The following is a 24,120-nucleotide window of genomic DNA, read 5'->3' as shown; positions in this document are numbered from 1 at the left end:
TAATAGTTTTAATTGATGCATGTTACATTCATTGTGATCCTCCCACACATAATTGCATACATACACAACTTTTCTTGCCATTTCAGATGAGGAATGCAACAACTCGTAAATGCCTTACACTATCATATATTTACAGATCATCCTCCGCTTCTGTACATGGCAAATCCTTAAATATGATCAAACATCAGAGGAGTAACATAGGATACAATGTATGACTGATTGTATGCGGTTTCTTTGAAGCATATTTAATGTACTTTTTCCTTCCAAAAAAAGGCATGTGCATAAAGCACTATCATAAAAAGTGAGTCGCACAATTAGACATGATCGATTAAAAACTCCTCGACGCCTCTTCTTCATTCATATTTCACAAGATAAAACTCTTCCTTCAGCAGGGTTTTCTTTCAAAATGCACAAAAGTACAAAAAGACATGTAAGGTAACCAAAGGGAATAGAGAATAAACATAAAATGTGCTCAGTGCATTAAGACTTTCCAATATAACAAAAAAAAAAACTTGAGGTGTTTGCCCTGTTCCATCTCTGTGATAAATAAATTCACATTGTTACAGGCAGACAGTGAGAGGGCTTGAATCAAAACAGTGAGTAAACAAAAGAGAAACAAACTGCAAAGCCAAAAAAAAAAAAAAGCTACTACTAAAACGTGTGAAGGCAAAACTGCACATTTATGTTATCCAAACTGAATATAAAGGACAAGGTTAAATATTGTCTTTCTGGGCTTAGAAAAAAAAACTTCGATCAGCCAAAAAACAAGTTGTGTATAACGCTGTTAGCTACATTGAGTGTTTTGACCTTTGACTCCACACAGATTTGTTTGGAGGAGCGAGACACTGAGCTGTGCTGTAGTTCTGTTTGGTATTGGCAGAGACGTCAGTGTCTTTGTGGTCATTTCACATTAGCCCTGCAAACATCAAGTGCAAATTCCAGGAGCTCTGCAAGTACTGTCATTATCAGTAAACTCACTCGTTACCAAGCAGTAAGAGTAAAGCAGCTCTTGGGTTACGTCTCGACAGAGGAAATTGAAATCGTCAACAATGTATTGAGATTCTCATTTGTTAAAAGTGACAGGATTCATCTTTAAATGCCATTTATGGGTGATTTAGGGGTCCCTCTGACTCCCTGCAGTGTAAAAGATTTGACTGGCTAAACAAGCATACATGTGGCCATCCACACACACACACACACACACACACACACACACACACACACACACACACACACACACACACACACACACACACACACACACACACACACACACACACACACACACACACACACACACACACACACACACACACACACACAGAGTGCAGTAGCAGTTGTGAGAAGGGATGACTTTCAGACTGGCACAGAGACAGCAGCGCAGGTGTCAAAAAATAACATCTACATAAAATAATACAATGTAGGCGTCCTATAAATCATCCGGAGAGTAAAAAAAAAAACTAGAAAAAGCAATGTTTGTGTGCTCAGTCAGTTGCTGCGATGGCCGAATGTGTGTTTGCACTAGGAAGACTTTAGCAGGTGTCTGCATGTAGATGACAACTTGTTGTAAAATCAGATTACGGGCAAATGCTGCCAGTCATTTCTTTGTTCTCTTGAAGCCACCTGCCCTTGCAGCAGCAGCGATGTGTGTTATATACAGCATTTTTATGATGTTTACTTGTTTATCTCCTTGGCAAAGATCCAACCGTAAATCTGTTTGCTTCAAACAAAAGCAGATGTGCAGCTCTGGATTTTGGGCACAACTCTGTATTACCAAAACATCGTGAAATTCACTCATATCACAGGGTTTAAAGGACAAACTGTTTATAATTTCAGAAAGGCCAACAGTGTAACTATTGTATTGCAGTTAATGACAAGCAGAAACTTTTTTTTTTTTTTTGCCACAAAGCGTGAACCTAAATGAGGAAAGACAGTCAATGCTGAACTTCAGCTATTCAAATCTTCAATGAGTGGCTGCGACACAGAAATGTAGCTTTTCCGCCTTGGCATGGTTTTTGACACTTTGCTCTCGGAGTCAAAGGCAGACAGTGTTGATATATGTATTCATATAAATAACAAAAGTACAGTATAAATATAAAGATTCTGTGTGTGTGTGTGTGTGTGTGTGTGTGTGTGTGTGTGTGTGTGTGCACGTACAGTTGTAAATGGTGTATAAGTATAAGGTAAGAGTATGTGTGTGTGTGTATGTGTATGTGTGTGTGTTGTGTGCGCTTGTGAGCCAGTGTTAGGACAGGACAAGGGGGTTAGAGGTGAGGCTTTCCCTCCCCCACCTCATGGAAGAGCGAGGTGTAAAACTCAGGCTCCAGTTGCTTGTTGCGGTAACGCTGGACAATCTCAGTTATTTTCTGCTTCCGCCTCACATGAGGTGGGTTGTACAAGTCACTTTCCAGACGCTTCCGTCGGCACACGTTGATGACCGTTTGGCGCACAAGAAACCCTGAGAGAGGGACGCAAACACAGGAGCTCATCAGGCCAAAGAGGTCAAACGGGACAGTTTTGAGATGGTGTGCAAAGGGATTTCATGACGTGACGACTCCTATAACAACTGATCAAGTGTGAACATCTATAGGCACAGCAGCTTCTAATGAGATGAATGTATTGAAGACAAAAACTCTGCCACCTGCTGGCCAAGAGAGGCATTACATGCAGAAACGCTTCAAATGTTTTTTTTCATGGCAGTGCTAAACTGTACCATTTTCACTGGCGTTCTCTCTGTATTGAACTAGCTGTAGCTCACGTAGCCAACAAGCCGCTTCACCCACCCCCCGTTCCTATTACAAACCATGACTTCTGCATTGAAAAACAATATACGTAGATTAAATGGAGTTTGTTTCCTGTGCATTTTACACTCAAATGCCAAGCATAAAATATTAATGTGGGCATATTGTTATTTCAGTCAATGATCCTAATAGGTTTCCTGTGGAAGCCATGTGATGCATTAAGACGTTGCCTCTGCTGCTTCTGATGAGGAAAAAAGGAAATGCATGGTGGTGATGGGAAAAACAAAGACAGAGAGCCCTGTGAGCTATTACCTAGCGCTCTGCGGCTGACCACCATGCCGTCCACCAGGGGAATCACCATGCCAAATTTACCCACGGCTCCATGCAGCCGGATCCTGAAGAGTCCTGTCTTCAGAGGGTGGATGAAGATCAGAGGAACGTCCTTCTCAAGTAACCCTGACCTGCAGCAGGTATAATTAGGAAAACAGAGAGGAAGATGATGTAGTATGTAGATGTATTTGCAGCAAAGTAGAAACATGAATTAATAGAGAATATTTGTGAAACAGTAGGACATCGAGGAACAATAAAAGCACCACATTTATTGAAAATGACCTCATTTCTACTTGGTATTACCATGTATCTTGAAAGATCAGTCTGTTATGTAGACCTTGACAACTTAGGTGTAAAAGAAACAATTATGTAACCAGAGAAAATGTGTGTCTGCCTGTCTGGTATCTCCTCTGGTGCAGTTTTCAGCATTTTAATTGAAAATGAGAAAGTTAATTAAGCAATCTTTATAAATGCCACCCACCATCAAGGGATCTGGACGCTCAGAATAACTAGTTGTGTCGCTGATGAAATGAACGGTTGTCATTGGATGCAACCAATTTAAAGTTGTAATATGTAACATGCCACCATTACAATTTCTGAAAATGATTCAACCCATGATACATATTTTGTTGAGTTGTGTACTTACATTATTCCAAATGTTTCTCACAACGTTCAAACCCGAGAAATCGGTCATTTTATTCAAGGTAACACTGCATTTCATTTGGCTATCTGTCGCTATAACTTCAGGGGAACACCAGATAATACATCAGACAGCAAAGAAGGAAGCCGGCAAACGTGACTGATCATGAATAAACCTTTAACACATCACTTCATCCATGAACATGATTTCTGCCTGAGTCACGTCAGATAGACTTTCAATGGCAATGGTGAGTGTTTAATTATGAAGAACTTTTCCAGAATCTTTTCAGTGATGATCTAGCTGGTATGACAGTCCTGGAGCTCACCATACAATAATTTATTCCTCTGCTCTGTTTTAATGTTGTTATTATATTTATTTTTTATAGTATTTTGTCATTGTATTTCATATTGTTTCTTCACTAAGCATGCTGGACTGAATAGTTTGTTGTCGGCCGTTTTATGTTGTTAGTGTTTGTAATGCGTCTCCTCAGGACATGGTGATTTATGCTACTCTTATTTTTTTACTGTTTTTTTTAGTTTTAGCCATTAGTGAGTTGTTACATTTCTTAATCCCTGCTGTATTTTAGCAAAAAAAACACAAGCGCATTGCAGACATGGCACAGTACAAGCACGTAGATATAGACATAGAACTGAATAGACTGTTCCATAGATCGGCCTCATTGTCAACGATACCTAATCCACATGTCTGGGTCAGTATCAGACCGATATCAGTATCAGATCGGTGTATCCCTATTTGTGGTTCATGGCCTCAGTTGATGTCATTCTGTCCACAGTCTTACAGTGAAGCTGCTCAGCAGCATCTTATCGCAACCTTCAAAAAGGGCAATCTAAACAACGTACAAGACTCATGTTTCACAAAATCTGAATTTTCCTTTGTGCCACTTCACACTGATGATTGTTGTCACATTTCCTTTTCTCTGCCTGCTTTCGCACACACTGCATGTTGTACTTCCTGTTTTGCACTGTACGTGTATATGCAATGGTTCTCATCCTGCATAAGAAACAGACAGACCACATGCTTTGCAGAATTTTTTTTCTTCTTCATTTTTGCACCTGACCAAACCCAGTTCATAAATCATGTGTTCTCCAAACTGGCAGCAAAGTGTTTCGACTGTAAACTGCTGAATACCTGCAGGAAGTGCTGTTGCTCATACTAGCTTCCAAGCCCGTGCTGGTTTCCGCCAAGAGATCAGACAACGGGAAGTTCTCTAAAAACACAAAAACAATGACATTCATGTACCTCAATCCATTGGTTTCATACTTAGGAAACCCTTTATAAAGCCGCTACAGATGTTGATTACTTTATACTACAAGATTTTGAGTGAAGTCAGTGACTGAACAAGAAAAAATACTGGAAAAAGAAATAGAAGATCTTCTATGGAGAGACACTAATACTAACCACCACCTCCCCCAATTTCAGTCCTGTAGACTCAAATTACAGGACAGGGGTGCAGCATAAAGAGGATGTGCCTACCGATATCATCAAAGCGCTCCACCCAGACCACGAACACCTTTGTCTCAGGACCCAGTGGTGGGAAAGACTTTCCAGTCGACGACCTCTTTGTCTTTACCAAAGGACTCAGCTACAGAAAAAGCACAAAACAAAATCATTTCATGCAAACACTACATAAAATAGAAATCACAATCAGTGCTGTCAGCATACAGTTCAGACATATATAACCCACACTTTACCTTTTTGGCAGACTCCAGGTTTTCAGAATGGTTGGGGAACAGCTCCAGTGTGAGATTGGGTTGTTTGTGTAAACCAGGCATGAGGTCTGTGTTGGTGTCTGCCTCCACTGTGGAGTCACTGTGCACTGATGACTCCTCTGGGAAACAGCAAAAAAGCAAACGGCAACTCAGTCAACCCCAAATGCCCCACTGGCTTTTCATCATCCAAAATATTTATCAATTCTTATTCAAGAAAGCAAATGCTGACCAGAATTTTCTGTCAAAGATGGAACAACAAAGGCAATCTCTGTCAGAGCATCAGCGTAGTACAAGACTTTCTTCTCCCCATTGAACACTGAGCCTCCTGTGTCCTCAGGAGTAGCTGCTTCCTCTGCAGTACCACAAAAAAACAAGAGGTTTAACATTGATTTCCATGAATATACAATATGCAGATAACTGTTGCTGTGCATTCAAAACTAATGCAGAAGTTAGATGCTGCTAGTAGCTTACCTGTTTGTTGTATATCATTGCTATCGGAGCAGGAGTTGAGGGACCAGCTGGTGTCTAGGTGTCCCGTCCACCCTGGGTGGCGTCCCACATCCACAGGCCAGCCCAAGGACAGCAGGAACTCCAAGAAGTGGGGCTGGACGCTGGACGATGACTCCACATTCCTCAGGATCTGAACACCGCAAGCATGAGAGCACATCCATTCTCATTCACAGATTTTTAGACGCACTTTGTGAAAGGAATGACGAGGTCAACATTTGTACTAATTCAATTCTTTTCATTTCAAGTTGATCAAATACAAGCCAAACTTGTTAACCATTACACGGTATTCCATGATATCTTATGCAGACTCCAGACTTTCCTCACCTCAGGGCTGCTTTTCTGTCCAGCCCTCACATAGAAAATAAAGACAGTGTCAAATGGTCGACAGGGAAGCAAGTCCAGGTAGCTGATGTCATCAAAAAACCCTGGCAAGGATGACTCCAGGCCAATTAGATGAGGAGGTAGACGACTGTTGTTGGGCTCCTATCAATAACAAATGGATACACATAGATCCTTAATGAACTATATTAAAAATGGCAATGTAATAAATGTATGTAACATTAGTACTTTATACATTGCAGTCTCATTAACATTTATCGTTATTACTCATTCCACAGACTTAAACAGAATCACAATGCAAAGCACCAATTACAGCTAAGTATAAGTGGCTGGAAGGCTTGTATACAACATTTGATACTGGCAGAAAATGTTTTTCACTGTGTCAATCCAAGAGATTTTCTCATGAGAAACCTGTCAGACAAATTATGTTTACCAACCTTGAGTGCCTCCAGAGACAGAAAGCCAAAGTGGGAGAGGAAGAGACGCGCTGTCTGGAATTCCTGCGAGGGTGGAGGGGGTTTGCAGTCTGTCTGTGGGTCAGGGAAACACTTGGACTTCCAGATTTCCTCGCTGTGCCGCTCCAAGGCGTTCTCATACTCTATCTGCTTGGTCATCAGAATACGAAGCTTGTCGTGCTGGACTTCCAGCTGGAAAGGAGGAGATGGGGCATTTTTTAAGGACAATTTGAACAGGCTGTGGCTGTTGAATGGTAAACGGCCGCATTTATATAGGGCTTTTCTGGTCTACCGACCACTCAAAGCACTTTACAACACATGCCACACTCACCCATTCACACACACACTCATACACTGATGTACCATCAGCCATCAAGAGCAATTTGAGGTTCAGTATCTTGCCCAAAGACACTTAAACATGCGGACTGGAAGAGCCAGGGATCAAACCACCAACCTTCTGATTAGTAAAAGATCCGCTCTGCCTCCTGAGCCACAGCTGTCCAGAATGGCATTCATGAATTCAACATGAACCCACAAAGGGCAAGTCCCACAGACCAAATACTGAAGTGTCACCTCCCAAAGTTGATGTGTCAGTAGTGTGTATCTGTTCTTTAAAACACTGGTATCAAACACTTTAACTGGAGAGTGAGTCACCATTTTATTAGCTAAACCTGTACAGTCTCATCCAATCCAGTACAGCAGCTCTTTAATACATCCAGTCTTTGTGAAGCTTTTAATGTTCACTTTCTTAACAATGTCAGAGACATGGTGGTCATTTTTCAGGCTGTGGTGGCCGTAGTTAGTGGCGGCTCTGGACTGCAGCAAGAGCTACAACGTATTGCACAGGTACTGCATTGGACGGAGAAACTGAACAACATGATCATATGTTCCTTCACCAAACCACACCATTTGACCCTTTTCCCCCCAACGAGACACCCGAGTGAACTTTCATCTCTCCAACAACTCACGTGTGGGTAACTACTCATCACTGTGTTTGTAGCTTTGGAGTCATCTTGCCAGCCCATACAACACACCTGAGTTTTGTATAATAACAAATAACATGAGTGATTAATTTACTGCAAGGCTCGATGTCAGCCATGACAATAAAAAAATCTTGTTTTAGCTTCTGCCCATAGTATAGCTATTTAATTTGTATTTAATTAGTCATAATGGATACAAGATCAATGACAGAGTTCAAGAGGAAGCAAATCTCACCTCTTTGCTGACAATGTCGTCCAGGTCAGGAATACTGACATCAGCTTTGACAAGAGGAATCTTATCCACCTCCTCAGGGAAGGGCCTCTGCTTGACGTTGTATCTGATCCCCACATCATTGTTGGGCGCTGGACGACCCTCAGGAACAAACACCTGCTGTGGAAGGAGATAAGTAGACAGGTATGGAGCAGAGTTGTGTTATCAGAGAAACAGATGTTACAGAATGTTAAAACATTTCTGTAGTGATGTCAATTCTGCATTGTTGCCTTTCATGATGCAGCAATCTACAGTATGATCTCACCCTCTGATTGGCCCGAGCTCCTCTGGGTTGGTGGAAGAGCTGCATGGTCCAGGCATGTCTGCCAGCCGTCCCTCGAATCAGAACTGTCACTGATGGACTGGGGTCTGTGAGGACAGAGAAACTCTCGTTTATGGAGAAGCGGGATGGCCTGTTGTTCTACTTGGCGGGTGGTACAGTCTCTACTTGTACATTAAGAATGAAGCAAATATCCCAATAAACTGGTATTTCGTCAAAGAACGGATAACAAGTGACTCTGACTGACTCTGCTCATTGCCCAGAGGTTGCTCCAGCATGGCGAGGATGACCGAGTTGTCCAGGACAAAGTAGCGGAAGTTGCTGGCTCCTGTGGCACTCAGTCTGGCATAGCGAATGAGCGTATCTTCATTCAGCAGACTGCAGGTGGAGGCAGTCCCACTGGGGGAAGGGAAGGCCCCCAACACCTGCATGATACTGGGAAACACCAAAGCCAAACCAACAACAACATAAATATACAGAAACTGGGTCAGTAGGAATAGCATGACTCGGTCACTGTAGCGGCACAAAAATACAACAAAGACACAATTTAGTAAAACAACAAAAGTGTGAAGTCCAACCAAAGTTAGAGCATTCCTTCTACAGTCAAAAATAATATGAAAATGATATTTAAGTTTACTGCTCATAAAATGTTACGGTTGAAGGGAAGAAAAACACTTCCTGCGAGCTTGTGGCGGAAGGCTGCTCAATGTAAGGTTAGAAGTAGAAGAGTCCTACTATCATTCTGCTTCGAAACTGAATCATCTCAACATTTTCAGGTTTTTTTTAAACTTATGATGATTTGATTTCAGAAGGTTTTTCTTTTGATATTTTCTATTTGAGGCTATTTAGCATACAAGGCAAGATTAGCTGTACTAATACACTTTTCTGTGATGGCATTTGTTCGCTAGCTGGCCAACAACCATGGTCCAAACCAAACTAAGTGTCTTTGCTAGTAGAGAAGATGGTGACATCACGACTGGAAAGCTAGTGCTTTCTGTGGTTCATAGCTCTTTGACATAAAGTGCTGTCTGGCACACTGTCACTGAGACAGATGATGAAATGATGTCTCAAAGCTGAATTCTGATTCTAAACTTTGAGGAGTCTCACCAGGACAAAGTCGCCTCGGCAGCGTCCTTCACCCTCATTGAAGCTGGGTTGTGTTCCTTCTCCCCTTTATGTCGGACTTCCTGTTCCTGTCGGGATTTGCTGCCAGATATGCCCAGCTCCACAATTTCCAACACCTCTACCAAACAATCCTGATGCAAAAAAGCAGGGGACAGAATCTCAGAGCAGGAGTGCACATTATTCTTTCCATATGAATGAGACTTAGACCAGACCAACACAATTCTCATTAAATAATCTCCCAGAGAAATGGCAAGGTGTCCAGTTGTCTATATGTTTTTGGTAGAAGTTTAGTTTTACCCAACATTTTATCCCTCTCGAACAACATATAAGGAAAATTTTTACTCGTTCTATAAACTAACCTTCTCATCCAGCATGTCGGGATGTTCTGTGAGCCACACACACAGAAACTGGAAGGCAGCTACAATCATGGAGTGGAGGTCTCGGGATTGAAGAGGAGCTGGACGGCTACACTGATACACAATGTACCCACATATAGAGCTCACAGCACGTTTACGGTCTGCAGAGTCCACTCCCACCTTTACCTGTTTGAGAAATACACAAAAATACAGGGAAATGGAGTAAACTGTAAAAGCACAGAATCTATACATTATAAAATTTATATTTCATGCACTTGTGAACAATCTTTGTAGGCTTTGGTTTTAAAGTTAAATTGCAGTATTGTTAAGAGTTAGCATTTATCTAAATTGAAATAACCTCATGTTACTTTAATGTTGCCTCGGCCTCTTCTCGCTCTGCTCCTCAGCTCTCTTCGCTTGTGTGATATCATGTGTCAGATATTAACATTTTATTGCCAATTACTGCATTTTACTAATGTGACCTTATTTGGGAATTGACACCTGTTCTAGCAGCGTGTCATAGCAGTCGCACTAGTTAAGTGAAAACAACTGTACAGGGATTACCAGACAGAGAACTTGCAGGCGCTATCCAGAAACTTCTCTTGTTCCACTAATTTGTGGTACTGTGTTGACAGTTTGGGGGCAACTCCCTGGGCCATTTGTTGCCTGACAACAGTGAACCTGATTTCTTGAATAGGTTGTTTTCTGTAAGCCTTCTTGGAGGATTCTGTGTGGGTTACATGCTAGTAATGATTGCACATTGCTCCACTGAGTCTCTGTGGTGTCTGGACATTCCAGTTTTACCTTGGCAAGCCCAGCCAGCAGCTCCAGGGCAGCCAGTGAAATGCTCATGTCTTGCCTCCACTGCGAGTTGAGTCTCTGGGTGACCAGGTGGATGCTCCGCACCAGCAGACCTGCCGCCGTATCTGGAAGAGCTAGACCATATAACACCCCGAAATACCAAACACCGCAAAGAACAGAGCAAAGCAGGATTCAGGCAATACAGCTATGGTATGCAGGACAACAGGAAAAATGCCCTGGAGGCCCCGTTAGATTTGTCTTGGTTCAAAAAACATGCATAGGAATAATTTTAAATCAGAACCGAATGTTGAGAAACATCCGACTGAAGACTGGATAACGTGCTGAGGAATAGGGCTGAGTGAGCAAGTTTGACTTGGAAAGAAACTTAATGTATGACGTTATCATCCAAAATGACCAGGCCAACCTGACAAAAATCCAGTTTTAAACATGACTTCATATTACAAGAGCCATGAATATACTGGTGTTATTATCCCGTGGGTTTTCTGCCATATAATAAACAATAGCTATGAATTTGTAACTCTGGAGATGCTTCTGTTTCATGTGGAGCTGACCTCCAATTTACAGGACTTCAAACTGTAAAAAGAAAAACTAAAGCAAAGTAAAACAATGGTTGATTTTGTATTGAACATATTGAACATTGAAGAAAAGTACTAAGTAACAGAACCTTAAGTAAAGGCTGTGACAATGGCTCCAATATCAGAAACCAGGACTAGGGTTTTTCTAAAACTACGATGAGTAAAAAAAGTCCCAAATCATATTTGCAGTGTATGAAACAACTGTCACCAGACTCCCACTCTCTCTCAAGTCTTGCTTTTCCTGTCTACTACTGAGCCTCACAACACAATGCAACTGTCCCGTCCCACAGGAACTCTGCAGATCCCATCTCCACCCATTTCCTGCTTGACAAAGTTGCCTATAAGTGGCACAGTGTTGAGTGAAAATGGACATAAACTTGTGGGCAAAATTAAATTGAGATGCGTGATCTATTTTCGAATCAAAAATTGCCTCTCACATCAGTTCCAACACATTAATTTAGTCAAACATCACTCAGCCCTACTGAGGAAAAGACAAAATCTTTTAAATTCTTTTGATCAGGCAGCATTGTTGCTACCGTTCAATCAAAGAAAAATAAAAGCAGTCAGCCGGGCACTCCACACGCATCACTGACCAACTGTTCAACAGCACAGCATCACAGCAAGTAACTTTGGCTTCACCTACAAAGACATTTTACCCAACGCTTCTTAACTCTGCAAACCACTTTGACCACGTTAGCTATAAAGAACAAGTGTGTTAATTGGTATTGATCACACCAAATAATGCTCCAGCAAGCCCGTTATGCAAAGCTCGTACCATGTTGTTAATTCACAGACTAAAGGATATTAGTTTACTGTACGTGGAGCAGCTGTGTCTCTTACCGTAGTCTCGGAGCAGGGCCTGGGCAGGACGCTCTGAGTCTGGGCTGGTGGCCTCCGTGCTGCCCCCACTGGTGAAACTAATACCACTGTTGGTACGGCTGTGACTCTGACTCCTCACCGTCATGTGGCTCCCATCTATACTCCCCTACCACCCCAAAAACGCAATCTTTATGTCCGGTTTGTCACACTGCTTCTGGTATCATAACATGTTAATCGTTCATCAGTAGATAACAGAAATAATCTGCGCCTTACTGTTTCAGTCTGTGCGCCGATGGACTCCAGCAGTGCTGAGTCTTGAACAATATTCAGCATTGCACCTGGGGAGAGGGGGCAATAATAAAACATTGATACAGAATAATATAAAAGACTCTAACACAGTCCAAAAATGGTACATAAACAGATGAAGGAAATATGAAGGAGCCAGCAGATACCTAGAATGAGCTGAGTGTTGGTGGGGTCAGTCTCAGTCTGCAGTGCTCCTATGAGGACATTGACAAGACGTAGCCTCAGGGACAGGAAAGATACGGGCTGGTCATGAGGCCACCCATCCTCCTCATTGAATTTTCCTTCCAATAGAACCTGAAGCACAACATCAACAAGGTAAAGAACGGGGCATGCTTGTTTTTCGCTGCAAGTGGCTTTATGGTGAGGAAAATGTCTCTATGAGGATTTCACAGAAGCTACAAGGACAGGCTGCAATGACAAAAATAATTCAATTCATACCACAAAACCAGGCACATACTGAACCCAAGGCTGTTACCTCCGACTTGATGTTGCCAAAGTGATGTGGTAACGGCAGCATGGCAAGCAGGATGTTGATGGAGGCTCTCCTCAGGTCGGTAGGATTTACATACATCTTGAATTTGGACAGCTCCCTGTTAAGAGTGACACAAACCTCATGAACTTCAAAATGTTATCCAGTAAATGACAGATGATAATTACATGATAAGTGATGCAAAATGTGCATAAGATACTATTACCTGTCTGGTACAATAGTCTCCAGGGCAGCTATGAAGTAGGGCACCACCACATTGATGCCCTTCAGGTCAGTACAGAAGAGAGAGGAAGAGTTGAGAATGATAGAAGCCAAAACTGGTCTGCAGATGAAATCAGAGATCTGGAGACCCTGAATCAGGACCATGTAGAACCTGCAGAAAGAGAGAGAGAAATAATTATAGCTGGCCACAGATTAAAATCTAAGCAGCAAACACCAAAATCACATGCCCACACACTGATGACAACATGGAGGAGAATTTGGTATGATGAAAAAAAGGCACATGCCATTAGCACCCAGGTGTCCTTCACCAACAATGCTATTTGCACACCATAATGAAGTTACCTGGACAGGTAAACCGGCAGAATCTCTTCTCCAGTTTTCTTGCTACAGAAGATGCGGCAGAGAGTCCCACAGGCCTCGGCTCGTCCTGCCTCGTAGCTCTCTGGGAACTCGTTGGCATCAAACATGGGGTTGGACACCATGGAGTCGGTGGACATTTGGGAACCCTTCCGTCTCAGCTCCAGACCTACTTGAGTGGCTATCGCTGAAGAGGGGAGGAAGAAACAGAGAATGAAAGGACCCTGAATTGTAGTGCGGTCATTAGTACACATGCATATATGAGAAACAGGCAAACATAGACATGTAGCTACCATATGCACGCTACAATCAAAAGAAAACAGTAAAGATTTAAACACAAAAGCACCATAAAGCAAACGTTTAATTGCTATCACAACAAGAGAGGACAAAGACTTCCATGTCTGCAAACGCACAGGCACGCGCACGCACACACACACACACACACACACGCACACACATTGTTTAAAAGCATTCAAAAGGGAACTCTGACACAAAGAGTTTGCCATAGAAGTTCTACCTGTCACTAGCTCAAAGCATGACTAAGTGTAGTGTGCTGGTACTAAAATGTTTTCAACTGCAAGACCACACAGCAAAATCCCTGTGTCAGCTCCCTCACTGCTGCCATTATATGACTGACACTCCAGGTACAGAACATTCACTTCATGCATTGAGGCACCAAACCAATAAAATCAAAACTCAAGTGAACTGACAACACAAAAGGAAATTACAAAAAACATAACATTAATGCTGAACTTGAGGGGGTCTGAAACTAAACAATAAGGATTAGAGTGACCCAACGGAAAAAAAATGAGAACTTAAAACTGGGTGGCGTTGTCACAAACTGGCAACGTTATGGTTGAGACAAGTGGTCAGTTGGTGAAACCCATTCCGTCACCTCTGGAGAAACGCTGAGAGAACGCTGGTGAACTTTTATATATGACAAGCAGTGGGAACAGAAAACAATGACGATAATGGCGATGATCATGAGGAACTCAACTAAAAAGCAGGAAGATTTGTCAAGAAACGCAAATCAAGTGAGGAAAAAAAGCTGCCGTTCCTACTTACAAGATTTATAAGAAAGGAGAATTTGGATAAAAGAGGCTGCAAGATAACAGAAATAGTGGAGAGACACAAAATCAAAGCAGATCCAATATTTTGGGGTCAATTCATATCAGGCATGAATTGTGTTGTTTTATTTTTGTTCTCCTCAATACATGACTGTTGACTCAATACAACTCTTTAACATTAATCAGACATGGTAGACACGTGCAGGACACTACACCAAAAAGAGAACAATAAATGGAGAGCCAATGATGAGCCAAATTTCTTCTCAAATACAAAGACCTGTATGTGCTGTCACTGACTTCCTAACTGATGATTCTACCAATAAGATGACTGTATGAAGTCCTGAGCATGTGGTTATAGTCTATATGCAATTTTAGCCAGGTTTAAATAGTTGATAGATGTAAATGGATTAGAATCAAATGGAAATCTCATACCAGGCCACTTCTAACCAAGCCCTCCACACACAGAAAGGCACAAACAAGTTTCAGAGAAAATGGTGAAAAAAGGAAAGGATATCCCAACGACGTACGGTAAAAAAATAACACGGACACTGAAAACACAGATAAACTCCACAAAAACACATACTAATGAACAGCAACATAACACCCACCTGCCCATGCATAAATGGAAAGGCTATTAGCCATCGTCTCGCTTCTTACCAGTCATGCTGGGGTCTCGGCTGAGGCCACTGTGGAGCTTACAGTGGACCAGAGCAGCGTCGAAAAGCCACTGGCCAAACAGGTTGAGGATGCTGTTGACCTTCGGCCGTGCTGGGGCCGGCAGGGGCCGGGACTCCCAGCTGCTCTGGTTGGGGCTGGAAAGAAGGGTCGGAGAAGACGAAGCTTGTTGCTGCTGCTGCTGCTGCTGCTGGGATGCTTTGGTTGGCTGACTACCGCTGCTCTGAAGGACGGGGAAGGGATAAATGAAGATATTAGCTGGGCTGCTGTGACAACATGGCTGGTTCAACTAACAGATCACACAGACAAGATGAGTTAAAATGATGTTTTGAGATTTGTTCACATAATAAAACCAGTAGTGGCAGATGTGACATACACACGGACGTCACACAACAACAATAAAAAATACAGACCTGACTATTTCTTATGGTTTTCTTATGGTTTAATGTAATGCGTGCTTACTTACAGTTGAACTCTTGCTCGTGGTTTTGGTCACCACTGTATGCCGTTGCTTGCGGCTGTGAGGGGGCGTGGTGTTGGTGATGGAGGGGGGCGGAGACATGCTCATTCTGTTGACTGGGGTGGGCGGGGCGCTGTCAGCTCTGGGACGTGATATTCCTGCAGACAGGAAGGTGAAATGAGCTGGGGATCTGTGCTTTTCCCTCCATAACGGGGAGTGAACATGTCTGATTAGGGTCAGCAAGGCAGAAAAAGAAATCTTTGTCCCGCCACTTTTCCAGTGGACAAAACTTTGGTTGGGTGACTAGAATCATTTGAAGCCATTTTCCCATTTCTACTATGAGAGAGAGAAGGAAACATGGCTTCAGAGTGAGTGAGTTGATCAGTCGACGTTCATTCATAGACATGCAAGACAACGGTTAGATACGAATCAGCAATAATTGATATCCATCTTGATTGACTTTTTGTGCCCCCACAATACCCCTAGTTGACGATCTGAATGAGTCTGAATGTCCAGGACATATCATTTTGCTACAGCAAGACTAATCCCAGTTGTTAATATCATCACCACCAATAAACAGACTCCATCATATGCCCATCTCATTATATGACGTATCAGCTGATGTCTGTACCATGAGAAAGCAGCACTGGGCAAAAAGAGAACACCCTCTCCCGTACATCTCTCTTTTCAACAGAGACACCTACAGTGTGAAGAGAAAAATACACACCAACATGTTTCTATTCAAATGTTTTAACAGATATTGCTGACTGACATCCTCCATCTTGACTTTACTCAGGAGTAGTGCCTGAATAACAACTGGAAATGAGTACATTTGTTACAAGAAATGAACTCTTGGAATTGTATTGGAATACTTTATACTTCTGTGTACCCCCTTCTACGTAATACAGGTTGGTCTTAGAATTTTTAATCCATTGGTATTCTTTGATTTTAATTCAGTTTCAAAATGAACAACTTGAAATTTGAGATGTATGAAGCTAAAATGTAGTAATTTGGCAGTAAAATCCAACATGTGGGAACTTACTGCGATGTTTCATCATTTCATTCTGAAATTCTCTTGTTCACTTGTTGTGAACATTCACAACAAGTCAGCCCTTCTGAAACATCCCACAACTTATCATTTCAACCCTGCAACATCTTACCTAAGAAGGCATCCACGAGACAGCTGACACCCCTCATGGCCCTGAAGAAGATCTGGGGTAGCTGTTTCAAACACGGATGCAGCACCACTTCATGAGGGATACCGCTGGAGTTGAGAAACTGCTCCTGAAACTTCGGAGTGGTGCTGACTATTGCAGGGTTGCTCAGATCCACTGGGTTGCTAGAAACAAACAGAAAGACGCAACTTCATGGATTAAGCAAAAAGCTTGCAGATACTGCTGAAGTTTTTTTGGCTATACTTGCTTTCTGATTCTGCTTGGAAAGGATGGAATCAGTTTTCTGACATTTAATACTGTCAGCAGTGAGATGATGGCAGAACTGTATCAGGATGATGTGACTAAACACGAAAGAAGAACATGATGATTCCATGACTCGCATTGATTCAAACTTTGGATGCTGAGGGAAAGGATGAGTGAATGAATAAAAGAAGGAAGGTGGACAAAATCATATTAAAAATCACCAGCCATAGAATTAGTGTTTGATTTTTTTGACTTGACTTGATGGTAAGAGGTTGGCATGATCAACTTCTAACACATCTCTAACACATGACAAAAATCATCTGTGGCCATCTGAGTTAGCTTGAATGGGGAGAGAACATCTCATTTTAAGGCTAGAACCCAGGAAAATGAGGGTTTACATACCTCAGCATGTGGAGAAAGCGGTACCACGTCTGTGCCACACAGTCATTGTCCATCTCTAAAGGAATCAGGTTGGCATCTTCGTCAGGAACTTTGAAAGGTGGGAAGGATGGTCCATGGGTAAAGCGCAAAAGCCTGGATTGAAGAAGTGAAACAAAGACGTACGGATAATCACACACAGTCATTATTACAACCACCAGTATATTTCCAACTTCAGAGGGCACTACTGTTTAGGTCGAGCTTAACTTTGCCTCTCCCATCTGTGCACACAGGAGTTAAACAGGTTAGACAAGCCAAGAGACCAACTATCTTAACTCTTATCAAACATCGTAGCAAAACTTCTTTCAGTATTAAATCCCAAGGCCCCGTGAAGTTGATGCCTCTCTAACCTGGAGGTCAAGGCACAGGCCACTCTGCTCCACTGCTCCACAACAGGTGGGTGGTGTCTCCAGTTGGCCAGCATTTCCCTTGCTGTCTTCCAATATGGTGGAGTGGGAAAGCAGCGTGCACAAGCCAGTAGCCACACCTCAAACAGCACTGCCATCAATTTCTCTGCCAGTTTCTCTGCCACCCCAACTGGCGGAGGAGAAAACATTACGGGATGACTGATATTAGTAATCAACATTAATGACTAAGTAAACACAGCAAGGAGTTCTGTGGCGCAGGACGAGGCATACCTCCGACCGTGGGCGGGGCAAGTAATGTGTCGTTGATGCGAAGCAGGAAGAGCAGCAGCACCTCCCAGGTTTCCCTCACCATGGAAACAGACTCGCGGGCCAATTTCTGGACCGCAGTCAGAACTTGCTGGCAAAGCCTGATGTGGTTCAGACTGTGCTGGTCAGGCCTGGAGGGAGATGAGGAGCGTTTGCAATGAGGGGATTGGGAGGAAACCAGACAGAAGAAATCAGAGCAAACACAGGAGGCATTATAAGTGACATCAGCAGAGAGATTCATGTAGGATGACAAGTAGCAAATGCAGGCAAAAACAAATACAATGGGAGATAAAAGCTCATCTGTGAGCATTTCTGACATACCTTGGTACAAAGACATTGTAGAGATGTTTGAGGATGGTCTGGACATACATATTGGGCTCCTTGACCACAGGCTGAGGCATTGAGTCCCTGGGCGACACCAGGGCCATCATCCAGTCTGTGTACACATCCACGCACAGCTTGACTGTGTCCCCCTCTAGGGGGAGGGTGAGGCCATAACACAGCACCTCCATGGTCCACTTGACCTGGGAACCGAACCATTTTCATTAATCTGCGTGAATGTTTTTAAATTGTGAGTTCCTGGTTTGTTTTGTACCATTTTGCTATGTAGCATATTGCTGCTGATGAGTCATGTGTCCCACTGCACATGACACGGAGAGAATGACAGCTCTAAAAACATAACTCCAACAGAGTCATATTCTGCAAATGCTGCCATTGTTTTCATCCAGTACTGTACCTTTTTGTCTGTCAGCATGATGTCATGTGAGTAACCATAAGCAGTTTAGTGTCTCATAACAAGGAAAGCCAAAGGTTTAGGGTAAGAGGATGAAGGCAGTAACAGTAAAACTCCTCTCTCCACCATGTTTCTTAAGTGTCCTTCTGAATCAAAAACAGACCAGATATTCAAAAGGAACATGATGAATGAAAACCAGATCATTATTCTACAGTCAATGTTACTTTTAAACATTAACGTACATGCATCAAAGAACAGTGTTTTCTTGTCCACGATCCTGATCCATTTATGTTCAGTATTAGTCCAATCCAAAATTATATTTCCATGTATTCGTCCTTCATATACAGCTAAACACGTAATCCAAAACCAGCCTTCATGAAAAGTCTGCATAATAGCTCTACGTTGACAGTATCCTGCAACATTCTGTATAATTTCCTGCAGTGTTTTGTATAAAACAGTGGAGAGCTAGAGCAGATCAGTAGTGGCACGAGGGTTTATCCAAGCTTTATCCTCATCCTGAAGAAAAGTTCAAAGCCACAGCAGCACTTCTGATGCATGGTGCACCTGAGAAATATTGCTGAAATATTTTTAACTCAACACAGCTCTTCTCACATCCCTTCCGGACGCATGCTGTCATATCATTGATTGAAACTCCTGGCTCGCTGTGAGCTCTGTGGTTCACTTGCTCACAGCTGTGTGTGCTTTATGTCACCACAAGGGAGACTTTTTTTTTTGACAGGTGGCGTATGCAGAGCATACAAACAAAATGATTAGAAACTGATCTGGTTTTTTATAGCTGATACCAAACACCACTTGAATCAGACGTAGTCCTGATCCTACAGAACTCAGGACATCCCTATGAAATATACTAATATTGTTGATCACTGACTATATACAGTGTGTGCCTCAGAGGGTTTAAAATCAAGAAATAGCCATTTACAGGATACTTTTCTTGCATAATCCATGCAGAACAAAAACACGACAAAATAAACATATATACAGTATGTATACAACTTACACGCAGGCAACCAAACTGTGTTCATTTTCATTAACGTGGAAGGTGAAGTGAAGGGGGAACTGTATCGACTGCATGAGGTGTGAAATGGAGTGTTCTGCTTCAGGCCTAAGCCTCCTGCAGAGATAGGAGAAGCTATGTCTGTAGCACTTCATTAGTCAAGCCTGTGCTAGAGTAGAATAACCAAAGACGCTCCCGAGTAAAAAAACATATAACAGCCCAACTAGGTTTTGTCAGATGGTACATAAATGGACTTTAAGAGCAAGAGGGGAAAACAGGACTCTGATCTCATGAAATAAAAATGTAACTCTTTAACCTCAATGTCAAGCATTACAGCTGGCAAATCACTGTGTACACATGTACTATCACACCTACAGTGAAGCATGGCAGTGGTAGCATTATGCCATGATTTTAATGGCAGGAAATGGGAAACTGGTAAGCATTATGGGAATGATATTAGCTGAAACTGTCTGCATGTAGGTGTGCAAGCCTGATTTTATACATTTGCACATATTTCTCATGTATTTTACTTTGCCATTAATTGGGTAAAGTTTTCCACTTTTAAAAAAGTTAGTGTTCTCTATAATGAAGTGAGGGAGGGGATACAAAAAGCACTATAGATCACTTAGCAATGCAGTTGCTTTTGAACACAGCTGCGATGATTGTCACAGTAATGACACAGATACAGTATCTGTATGTAAAATACAGGTGTCTTCTGAATGCAGTGGGCAGGAGCCATTGTATTTCTGATTCTTACCTCTTATATGTTAATGGCATCTAGTCAGTGCACCTTACATTTGACATTTAAGATAATGCCATTGTGAGGCTGTGACTTTAAGCTGATTACAGCTAAAACTGCAACGTCATAACAAACTATCATCATGAAGAGTAAAAATAGGAGTTTTCACTAATTGTAACCCTGCTACAGCCCACTTTCTTTTGTATTAAGCGCACAACAGAGTGAAATATGCATGTTTATTTGACTGTTTCTAATTAAATTTTGTGCAATTTGTGAAGCAAATTTAACCTTTCAAAGTTAATCTTGTAACCAGTGGTCTAATTTACATGTTATGACAGAGCGATGAGGCCAAACCTCTTACAGTCATATGGCAAGAAGTTTTGCAGCTGACAAGCTCTCCAGAGGTGATGGAGCTTGTAGCTTGGCTTACTACCAAAGCATTAAAATGATTTGACAAGCTCTGCATACTACAACCACTGCAAGATAGAACAACGTGGACCTCTTTCTCACCTCCTTGTCTGTCTTGAGGATGTTCTCTGTGGCGACAGGGCTTACAGCTGTGCCAAGAGGCTTGACCACAGCATTTGCCACCTCCGTGCCCACACTGGTGGGATAGGTGTGCAGCACACTGAGGTGGCCCTGGTCACTCTGCACCACCAACTGCAGCGATCGCCACTCGGAGTACATGCTGCTGATGTCTAGTGCACTCTACTCACACCTCCTGCCTCCACCTGCAGACACACAAATCCAAGAGTCAACTTCACATGGCAAGATGGGAACATTAGGAATAGGTTACTTGTCTACTTGTCCAGCCCCAACACAGTTCGGCCTTTTGATGTACATATATTTCTGCCAAAGCTGTCAATATGCAACCCTGCAAACACACACACCTTTTACAGAACTAGATTCTTTTTGATAATCGTTTTGATCTTCAAAAAGATCCACTCAACTTTAACTTGTTTAACTGGTTTACTCTCGACTAACATATCTAACGATTTTGGTGGAGGGCGAATATAGGATTAAAATGCATAACTTCCGCAACGACAATTTTTTTTTAATTATACTTAAACTATTGTCGACTGGTGCACTACATGCGCAGCGAAACAAATGTGAATTGATACCGCATGACAGTGAACAGGATCAAACTGACCAATTCTTTTTATGTCGTCGCTAACGTTACGTTCTCTCCTTCCAGAGGAAACTAAAAGTATCAAAGCTGCATCACGTTATATACTATATGATAGCTAAACACTATACTAGCTGTCTTTTCTGCCTTGTAAGCTTAAACGAAGTCATAGAATCAAACATACCAACCATTCGTATCCTAAACCCTGTGTCGGTCACAAGCCAAGGAATCCCAACCAGGAAACGGTTCTGAGAATGATTAGCTTGCTAGCGTTAGCTAGCAGTGACATCAAAACATCTTCCTAATCTTGCTGATGACATCAGCTGAGGTTAGCTTTTGGGTGGCTTCTGTGTTACAGGACTGTCTCTCTGGATAAGACAAGTAGCTGCCGTTAAGGAAAACAGGCGGTTCTCTATGCTAACTTATCAGTTATCTCAAACTACGTTGTAGTTGATCCGACGTTGCTAGCTAGCTTAGCTAACGTTCGCTGCGTTAGCTCGTTCGCTGACATTAGCTGCTGTCATTTGTGCTAGCTACTGAACTTTGCACAGACGCTAACGTTTGCTCGCTTGCTATATAAACAAGGAGTTTTCCATTTACCTGGACAAACTGGAAATGTTGTCATAACAGGGCTCTGAAACTCGTAGTTTCTGCTTTCTATGTTTCCTGGTCTAGACCATAACAGCCTCCATCTTCGCAATGTCAAGGCTTGGATTTTGCAGCTTGATGGGCTAACGGGAAACAGTATCCGTATATTGACGCCCCCTACCGTGTTGGTAAAGCCACTGCATCAGACGTGATGCTGCCTTCAGGCGCTCCTGGTAAACTCTCTTCAGGTCCAGATCGGGAACCCTTTTGGCGTAAAGTGTCCTCTGTCAGATGAAAAAAAAAAGAGAGAGAGAAAAGAATTGAAATGGAAAGCAAAGCAAAGCAGTGTTTGTCTTGATTCTAGCTACTGGTTTGCTTTACAATTCAACAAAAAACGCTTTTGATTAATGATCTGATTAATGATGTGTTCAACTCTGAGAGAATTGTGTGATGTTCAAGGGCTCTCATAAAGTCAGTTCAGTTCTCCAAAAGGATTGACCCTCTAGGTCCACTAAATGTATTGATGTTTTTAAATTAAACAACAAATGTAAAAAAAATATATAATAGCCCCATTAGTCTCAGTAATAGTATGGTACCCCAATCCAGTTTGGATGAATTTTTCTCAAGAAAAAGCTCCTAAACTGGTATTAAAAGATCACCTGGAGGCTAAAATAATAACAACTAGAAGGCTCCAATATCTTGTCTTTTCTTTCAGACATATTTCTGTGTTCACTCACTGATTATAAACAAAATGTCAACATTTATGCAACCTGTTGTTTCAAACTTTACTTCACTGGACAGCTTGTGTAAATTTTGTGATGATGACAAATCCAAGTTCAACGTGAATGCACAAACCTTTTAACCTAATCGTTGATGAGCAAATTGATTTAAAAATCGGAGCTACCCCAACTAGTAATTTAACTGTCAGCTCTTTAACTGGTTGCAACTGCTTTCATGCTAAGCTGCGAGAAATCATTGTCAACACAATATCACAATATTATGTGTAGAAATGATGGTCAGGTCTAAGAGAGTCTATGCATATTTTTTTAGGCTGTTTCTTAAGGGTTGCTGTCAGGTAGTATGACATTTGTCTACCTGTAACTACACTGTTTAAACATCAATCCTGGTTGACATTCCAGGCAATCCTGCAGATCAATGAGCAGGCCTGCTTTATGGTACTATTGGATGTGATGAACCTTAATTTGACAGGTCTTTTGTTCCCAGCCCAAAAATTTTTTTAACTATGGTTTCTCAAACTGAATCTTGAGAAAATGCTCTTGCTCAAGGACAGTTCCACATGTGAACAGTAGGAACTGGGAATTTACCCACTAACTAACTTTATCTACAGCTATGGACCGACACTACTTGAGCTACAGCCACCCACATATGGAAAATTTTATCCATGCTACCCACATCTTCATAGAGGATATGGTAAATATTAACGTTAATTTGTTTTCGATCCAGTATTTAAGCATATGGGTTAAAATTCTTGGAATTAAAATTCCACATTTAATATCTTAATCTTAATAATTAATACAAGCTGAAATCTCTTTCTTTAACCTGCAGGGGGAAGCCTTGATACATGAAAGTTGTCTTCTCAGTCACTCAGTAGTCTAATAAAGTGTTCTTCATTTCAATGAGTGTTTATGTGACCTACAAAATTTAGAAAAACCAAGGTTTGCTCTCAAGGCAGATTTACATTATATACAATTACCAAGAAACTAGCATACAAATAAAATCCACCAGTATCTCAAGTGTCACCATCATCTCTGCTCTGTAAAACTGTGATGACTGTGCTGTAATCATTCATCTGCACCTTCCAGACATAACTGAAGTGTA

At 41.9% G+C, this 24,120-nt stretch overlaps 1 protein-coding gene across 6 annotated transcripts; it reads right to left on the bottom strand.

The window, feature by feature from the left end:
- Positions 1 to 106: 106 nt before the first annotated feature.
- Positions 107 to 22,419, bottom strand: LOC139334979 (ral GTPase-activating protein subunit beta-like). Of its 6 annotated transcripts, XM_070968292.1 has the most exons (33): positions 22,294 to 22,419; positions 21,078 to 21,298; positions 18,402 to 18,604; positions 18,045 to 18,211; positions 17,757 to 17,943; positions 17,371 to 17,502; positions 16,711 to 16,889; positions 16,182 to 16,250; positions 15,557 to 15,708; positions 15,073 to 15,313; positions 14,414 to 14,449; positions 13,334 to 13,535; positions 12,975 to 13,142; positions 12,755 to 12,869; positions 12,426 to 12,573; positions 12,247 to 12,311; positions 11,995 to 12,139; positions 10,562 to 10,692; positions 9,761 to 9,943; positions 9,384 to 9,532; positions 8,524 to 8,711; positions 8,262 to 8,365; positions 7,961 to 8,116; positions 7,714 to 7,779; positions 6,728 to 6,937; positions 6,276 to 6,434; positions 5,913 to 6,081; positions 5,671 to 5,793; positions 5,424 to 5,560; positions 5,206 to 5,314; positions 4,861 to 4,939; positions 3,054 to 3,202; positions 107 to 2,458 (listed from the first exon to the last, which is right to left on the bottom strand). In XM_070968292.1, the coding sequence occupies exons 2-33, from the start codon at positions 21,252 to 21,254 to the stop codon at positions 2,265 to 2,267; spliced, it is 4,692 nt and encodes a 1,563-aa protein (XP_070824393.1). In that variant the 5' UTR covers positions 21,255 to 21,298; positions 22,294 to 22,419; the 3' UTR covers positions 107 to 2,264. The 6 variants fall into 6 exon arrangements, with proteins under 6 accessions (XP_070824393.1, XP_070824394.1, XP_070824399.1 ...); XM_070968293.1 differs by lacking the exon at positions 14,414 to 14,449; XM_070968298.1 differs by lacking the exons at positions 7,714 to 7,779; positions 16,182 to 16,250 and having other exon boundaries at positions 7,961 to 8,113.
- Between the last annotated feature and the right edge of the window lie 1,701 nt (positions 22,420 to 24,120).

This window comes from Chaetodon trifascialis, chromosome 8 (genome assembly GCF_039877785.1).
Source record: "Chaetodon trifascialis isolate fChaTrf1 chromosome 8, fChaTrf1.hap1, whole genome shotgun sequence".
In the NCBI taxonomy this organism is placed as follows: domain Eukaryota; kingdom Metazoa; phylum Chordata; class Actinopteri; order Chaetodontiformes; family Chaetodontidae; genus Chaetodon; species Chaetodon trifascialis.
Note: the sequence above shows the minus strand (reverse complement) of the source record. Positions and strands in the feature narration are given on the sequence as shown.